The 7823-nt window shown below is 39.9% G+C and overlaps 1 protein-coding gene across 3 annotated transcripts in view; it reads right to left on the bottom strand.

Annotated features, from left to right (window-relative positions):
• Positions 1 to 200: 200 nt before the first annotated feature.
• Positions 201 to 7823, bottom strand: part of ralba (v-ral simian leukemia viral oncogene homolog Ba (ras related)) — a 44487-nt gene continuing 36864 nt past the window's right edge. The window contains exons 2-6 of one of the 3 annotated variants that reach the window (XM_060929759.1): positions 6299 to 6503; positions 3977 to 4185; positions 1734 to 1911; positions 1536 to 1642; positions 201 to 1362 (exon numbers count right to left, since the gene is read on the bottom strand). In XM_060929759.1, coding sequence (XP_060785742.1) covers positions 1356 to 1362; positions 1536 to 1642; positions 1734 to 1911; positions 3977 to 4185; positions 6299 to 6412 — 615 coding nt within the window. In that variant the 5' untranslated portion in view covers positions 6413 to 6503 and the 3' untranslated portion in view covers positions 201 to 1355. Of the gene's footprint in view, positions 1643 to 1733; positions 1912 to 3976; positions 4186 to 6298; positions 6504 to 7823 lie in introns of all 3 variants that reach the window. The other 2 variants (XM_060929757.1, XM_060929758.1) reach the window with 2 other exon arrangements.

The raw sequence follows: 7823 nt of genomic DNA, 5'->3' as shown, positions 1-7823 counted from the left end.
GCATAAATTCATTGTAATGGGAGTGATTTTTACAGTTAGAGATGGCTAAAAGTCTGTATACAGACTTCAATAATCCAATCTTACCATCTTCTGCATGCATCTCTAAACATACATACATACGGGGGGAGAAAATTCAATAAACCATGAAGCCCAGACCATATAAAGACCACGTTGAGAAAGACAAGTGTTTCTCTGGCAACAAACTTTGAATTCTCTTTATTTTTATCCAGTGGAAAACAATCATAAAAATTGCAGCCCATTTCTGAAAGGCCAGAACTTTTAATATGATATAAAACATCAATTTCAGCAACATCATTGGTGGACCGGTAGCACTCTGTGTGTGTGTGTGTGTGTGTGTGTGTGTGTGTGAGAGAGAGAGAGAGAGAGAGAGTGAGAGAGAGAATGCCAACTAAAACAAGTCATACAAATAAAGTCCATTAAATGCTCAGGTCAGAAGTCATTGCTATACAGTACTTATATTAGGTTGGCACAAGTACTTAGGGCGTCTGGTGGTGGAAAAGGCATCATTATTTTCTACAAAAATATCTCAATAAAAGTTACAAAGCAAAAAGCAACATCTCTCCATGTGATGTGCCTCTTCTGACTGAAGTATTTATGTCGATCAGTGGGAGGCAGTGCAGATTCTGCTATGCTAAAAACTTGGCTTATTTAGTGCAGAAAATTTGAGCAACATTTCAGCATCATTCCAAGCCCTTATTAAGTTTCATAACTACCTTTTACTGAGGAAACAGTGTTGAATGCGACAGCATTTACCTCTTGTATTTACCTCCACAAATGGTCTCAGTGGAGATTTGACTATAATAGGAATCAGGCATTAGAAATTCACAGTATTATGGTACCATAACATCATATTGTCTTCTAGCCTGTCAGACATCACAAAGAAAAGATTTTCTACCACATATCAGTAGTCTCATCTGTATATACCAAATTTAAAATTTATATTTACACTTCCTACCATGCGGTCATCATTTCATTTTCAAACAGGGGGCAGGAAATGCCAACATTTGGGTACCATAAAGGATATTGCAAATGGTTTTAATCTCCTTTTAGCACAACCACCCAGTCGAGTCCTTCTTGTTACTAATTTGTATATCTGAAATACCCTTAAAAATATACTTATGACAAGGTCACAGATGGAAGAATCTGAAAACATAACGCCTCCACCACATCGTGAAAGGATAAAAATATTTCTGAATAAGCAAAAAACATTACTATTAATACATGGCCACAAATAAGGCTGAAAAAAAAAAAGTAGTGTTGGGCACAGGTTGGTCACCTCCATCTTTGTCCTAAAGTGCTACAGTCATTTTCCTCACAAAAGTAGCCACTGGTCATCAGTCACTGAAAAAAAAAATCATAGTTTGCATGTAGAAAGGAAATATGAAAAGGCCTTGGTGGTGATGACCTGCCACTAATTATGGTATGATTGTAATAAAGAAAAATTGAAATGTTCCTTAGAGTAGAAAATAGGTTTGCTCATGGAAAGTCCACGTGGAGTTCAAAGTAAACAGCACCGTTCCTTGAAGCTCTTCTTGTTCTTCTTGTTCTTTCCTTTTCCGTTTTTGTCCTTATTTTCTGACATCTTCTTGGCTCGCACTTCCCTCATGAGGTCAAAAAATACCTTTGGAAGTAAATGGTTTTATTAATATATACACTGATTAGACTGATTGGTAAGATTAAATCATGAGCAGTATGGAACTATTCAGACAAACCTTATCTACATTGGCACGTGTTTTAGCAGAAGTCTCCACATACTGTACACCCCACTCCTCTGCCTTTGCTCTGGCATCATCTACAGACACTTGCCTGCGCTCCTCCAGATCAGACTTATTCCCCACCAGCAGCAGTGGAATCTTATCCTCCTCAGCTTTAACACGCAAGATCTGTTCCCTGTACACACACACACACACCAACCAATCTAAGGACATTTTCACACCACTCCCAAATATGCAAGTCTACACGCAGAATGGATTAAGGGCTCATTTGGTGGAGGGCGTCATCACAGGTTTGTTTTCTCACAGACAAATTACAAAAGGGATCATTTGTGTAATTTTACATCTCATATCTGCTGAGACATGTACAACCCCGATTCCAAAAAAGTTGGGACAAAGTACAAATTGTAAATAAAAATGGAATGCAATAATTTACAAAATATCAAAAACCGATATTGTATTCACAATAGAACAGACAACATATCAAAATGTCAAAAGTGAGACATTTTTAAATTTCATGCCAAATATTGGCTCATTTGAAATTTCATGACAGCAACACATCTCAAAAAAGTTGGGACAGGGGCAATAAGAGGCTGGAAAAGTTAAAGGTACAAAAAAGGAACAGCTGGAGGACCAAATTGCAACTCATTAGGTCAATTGGCAATAGGTCATTAACATGACTGGGTATAAAAAGAGCATCTCGGAGTGGCAGCGGCTCTCAGAAGTAAAGATGGGAAGAGGATCACCAATCCCCTTAATTCTGTGCCGACAAATAGTGGCGCAGTATCAGAAAGGAGTTCGACAGTGTAAAATTGCAAAGAGTTGGAACATATCATCTCCTCCAGTGCATAATATCAAAAGATTCAGAGACTCTGGAAGGATCTCTGTGCGTAAGGGTCAAGGCCGGAAAACCATACTGGGTGCCCATGATCATCGGGCCCTTAGACGGCACTGCATCACATACAGGCATGCTTCTGTATTGGAAATCACAAAATGGGCTCAGGAATATTTCCAGAGAACATTATCTGTGAACACAATTCACCATGCCATCCGCCGTTGCCAGCTAAAACTCTATAGTTCAAAGAAGAAGCCATATCTAAACATGATCCAGAAGTGCAGACGTCTTCTCTGGGCCAAAGCTCACTTAAAATGGACTCTGGCAAAGTGGAAAACTGTTCTGTGGTCAGACGAATCAAAATTTGAAGTTCTTTATGGAAATCAGGGACGCCGTGTCAATCGGACTAAAGAGGAGAAGGACGACCCAAGTTGTTATCAGCGCTCAGTTCAGAAGCCTGCATCTCTGATGGTATGGGGTTGCATTAGTGTGGGGGGCATGGGCAGCTTACACATCTGGAAAGACACCATCAATGCTGAAAGGTATATCCAGGTTCTAGAGCAACATATGCTCCCATCCAGACGACGTCTCTTTCAGGGAAGACCTTGCATTTTCCAACATGACAATGCCAAACCACATACTGCATCAATTACAGCATCATGGCTGTGTAGAAGAAGGGTCTGGGTACTTAACTGGCCAGCCTGCAGTCCAGATCTTTCATCCATAGAAAACATTTGGCGCATCACAAAACGGAAGATACGACAAAAAAGACCTAAGACAGTTGAGCAACTAGAATCCTACATTAGACAAGAATGGGTTAACATTCCTATCCCTAAACTTGAGCAACTTGTCTCCTCAGTCCCCAGACGTTTACAGACTGTTGTAAAGAGAAAAGGGGATGTCTCACAGTGGTAAACATGGCCTTGTCCCAACTTTTTTGAGATGTGTTGTCATGAAATTTAAAATCACCTAATTTTTCTCTTTAAATGATACATTTTCTCAGTTTAAACATTTAATATGTCATCTATGTTCTATTCTGAATAAAATATGGAATTTTGAAACTTCCACATCATTGCATTCCATTTTTATTTACAATTTGTACTTTGTCCCAACTTTTTTGGAATCGGGGTTGTAATATTACAAATGTGAAAATGAAATTTGTCTTCATTGTTGGGGCCCCCATGCTTAATTCTGTGCCACACAAAGTTATGGGGTCTGGACATGCCACTGAAAAGATCAGTTCCCTAAATGGATCTTGGGTTCAACCAATGTGTACCGAACTTATGCAAATAGCTTTGGGCTGGGTGGTGGTGGTGGAAAAATTGTAAATGATAAACCCTTTAAAGTGAAATATAGACTATATTATTCTCAAATTACAAATGGTGTGCTTTTGTGAGTTAAAACGGACCTGAACTCTGCTGTGGCTGTAAAAGACTCTTGCTCGGTTATGGAGAACACAAGGAGAAAACCCTCTCCACTGCGGAAATAGTTGTCTCGGATGGCTGCATAGTCTTCCTGCCCCGCCGTGTCCAAAATATCAATCTGCACCTCCTCCCCATCCAGCACAACCTTCTTTCGATAACTGTCTGCTTTTGTTGGCTCATAGTCTTCAACAAACTGATCAACAAAATAGAGATACCTGTATTTATGTCAAGGATGGGTCTAGATTCTAGACTCTAGAATATTAACATTTCTGCAACATGCACACACACACACAAAGTATGTGGATATCAGATCATCATATCCATATATGGTTCTTCCCCAAAATATTGCCACAAATATAGAAGCACACAAATGTCTGGAATGGTATAATATTCAAAGTTTTCCTACACAAAAATGAGGTCCATGCAGATATGGTTTGCCAATGTTGGAGAGAAATCATTCTAGAAGCCTGCACCTAGCCTTGACCTCAACCCGAGTGAACACCTTTAGGATGAATTGGAATGTCAACTGTGCCCCAGCCCTCCTCATCCAAAATCAGTACCTGATCTCACTAATGCTCATGGCTGAATGGGCAAATCCCCATGGTCATGCTCCAAAATCTAGTGGAAAGCTTTTGCAGAATAGCGGGGGTTATGATAACAGCGAAGAGGGGTCCAAGTCAGGAACGGGGAGTTCAGAAAGCACATATGGGTGTGGTGGTCAGGTGTTCACAAACTTTTGGCCATAGTACATGAGCCTCAAATCCCATATAATTTCCAAACATTCAGTATGACTTCATGTTTCAACATGACTGCTTGTTAAAGAAGGCAACTGGACTTGCTTGAAATTCTCGAAAACGTTTCACTTCTCATCCAAAAGGCTTCTTCAGTTCTATCTGACTAGTGGGGAGTTCCAGGTATTTATCCTCTAGTGCAGTGTTTCTCAACCAGTGGGCTGCAAAGTTAAGTTGAAGTTAATTTTTTACTCTTAGTAGGATACAATTGCTGGGTTGCATCCGACATCACATCCGCCTCATTAAGCTACGGTCACACTACAGCTCATGATGCTTTGCGATGGGTTATCGATAAAAATGAGACATTTTGGTGGCAATATACACGAGCTAATAGCTCGAGTGGCCACATAAGCTCACGGAGCACATTGGGCACGCTCTTGGGACCCAGTCGTTATGAGAAAACACCCAATACTGATTTGAGCGCAATCAGCATGCACAGACACGGAAGCTGTTTTCACAGAGGTTTTATGAAGCATCACAGTCACGTTTGTTTCTAGCCATGTGTAGAACGCTGTTTAAATACTCTGTTTTGCTTTTTTTTAAATATCACACCTGCTAATAAACACTCTTCCTGCACTTAGATCCGTTCACCGCCATCTATCTTGTGTCCTGATCCTCAGCTCTTTAACCCAGCCACATATAAAAAGTTGTACGCCTCCATGTTCTTCCAGGTTTTCATCTGTGTGTCCATGTAGAACGATGTCTGCATCACCAGGTAGGAGATGTCGGGGACAGATAATTTTCTAACTCGTAGGAAAAATCCTTCTTTGTTAACATGTAAGGATCTATCCCATTGAGTAGTTTCTAGATCCACTTCTGAGTGTACTTCTTGGTTTTAATAATTTGCTTGTTTGCTGTATACAAACATGGCAATAAGTTCTTGTGTTAATCAGCCAGGCTCCACTTTTGGATCATTAATCCCTTTTGATTGAGAATGCCTTGCATGCATGGTTTTATGTTGGCTTCTGGCACATTTCGTACAGTTTAAAAAAAAAAAAAAAAAAAAAAAAAAAAAAGCAGTTTGTGTTTATTGCATTTATTTAATTCCTGGGCTCCCATCTGTAACAGGGAGTGATGTTGCAATCCATTAATACACTTTACAATAGATTATTATATTCTAATAGAATAGATTAGCCAAAATAATTGGGGTCTTTTTTAATGGGCTCTAACCCGTTACATGTCTGAATAAGTGGGCCTCAAAGCAGAAAAAAGGTTGAGAACCCCTGGTCTAGTGGACCAAAAGCAAGCCTAAGGAGAGTCGTTGAGGCCACATGGGTCATTGACCCTCTCAGTCATTCTGTAGGTGTGACCTCAATGACTCTCCTCAGGGTTGCTTTTGGTCCACTAGGGGATAAATACCTGGAACTCCTCACTAGTCAGACAGAACTAAAGAAACCTTTCGGATGAGGCGTGAAACATCTTCAAGAATTTCAAGCAAGTCCAGTTGCCTTCTTTAGCACCTATGGTTTACTGTGACCTGGATGACTGAAAACTTTCACAGACATGACTGCTCACCTCATCATACATGAACTGGAGTGTAAGGGCTGACTTGCCGACACCACCGCTGCCCACCATGATGACCTTGTGCAATGCCAAGGAGCTCTGACTTTTCCCCTTGTTGGCTGCCATCTCTGAATGCCTCTCTCAGCTGCTCCACACACACACTTGATCAGATTCTACCTGTCAAGAGACAGACGATTTTGCTGTTTAAAACCTGCTCCTGTGAGTGAACAAAGAGGAGAAACAGAACAGAATTCCATCAGTGTACCATGGTCTGAAACCTGAATGAGTTTTCAATTTTAAACTCTTTACTAGTGAAATGTTTTTCTCTGTGGGTTTTTAAAATAACATTGGGCATCATTTATCAAGCTCATATCACTCGCATGGGCATTTACACAAGAAATTTGGTCTTCATGAAAATTCCATTCATTTGTTAAAAAAAAAAAAAACTTGCATCCTACTTGTGCTCATGAGTGTGGCTAAATTTATGCACAAGCATAATGTAAACTTGATCAACTTCAAATCATATAATTTGCCTGGACTACTGCACTTTTATATATGGAATAGTGTTGAGCTTAAATTGCTTTTATTCTTTACATTTACAGCTTTAGCATATACTCTTGTCCAGAGTGACTTAGAGGTGATTTTGAGTCTCTATCAAAATCACATCCTCATGCAACTTCATTCCATACCATGGAGAAAATTCTGTGGGACCCTGATATTACTGGCATGTTATTAAAAAGCATTAATGTTTCATTTCATATTATTAAAGAATATAAAAAAAAATAAATGAACACACACAAACCCACAATTTAAGACAAATAAAAACATTCAATTATGAGAATAGAAATGCTGCCATTTTAACAACAGATGGGGATGTGTGTAGATATAAGCCATTTAAAAACAACAAAACCTCAGCTGACAAAAGATTTAGTGCTCACAAATATTTTTTGGCACAGAAGTCAGTCAACATGACTTCCACTTCCATCTTTCAGCCTTAATCCATTCTTTTTTTTTTTTTTAGTTTCATGCTTCCTGTGCACTTGAACTTATGAGCATTGCTACATGCAAAAGAGGCGTGTTGGGAATGCACTTTACAGGTTATTAACATAGGACATGCAAGTATGAAGAAAATCAGTAGTTCCAAAAATCAACAAAATTTTAGTTTGGTTTATACAAACATTTACACACAACTTTCAGATTGATAAATGAGGCCCAGTGTTGGTGGCACAGTGGTTATCACGGTCATCTCTCAGAAAGAAGGTTCTGGGTTCGAGCCCAGTAGCCGACGGGGGCCTTTCTGTGTGGAGTTTGCATGTTCTCCTCTTGTCTGCATGGATTTCCCTCACAGTCCAAAGACATAGAGGTTAGGCTAATTGGTGGCTCTAAATGGATCATAAGTCTGAATGCGAATGTGAATGGTTGGTTGTCTCCATGTTCAGCCCTGCGATGACCTGGCAACTTGTCCAGGGTGTACCCCACCTCTCACCCATAATCAGCTGGGATAGGCTCCAGCTTGCCCGCGACCCTGCACAGGATA

The sequence above is a fragment of the Neoarius graeffei genome, chromosome 9 (assembly GCF_027579695.1).
Source record: "Neoarius graeffei isolate fNeoGra1 chromosome 9, fNeoGra1.pri, whole genome shotgun sequence".
Lineage (NCBI taxonomy): Eukaryota > Metazoa > Chordata > Actinopteri > Siluriformes > Ariidae > Neoarius > Neoarius graeffei.
Note: the sequence above shows the minus strand (reverse complement) of the source record. Positions and strands in the feature narration are given on the sequence as shown.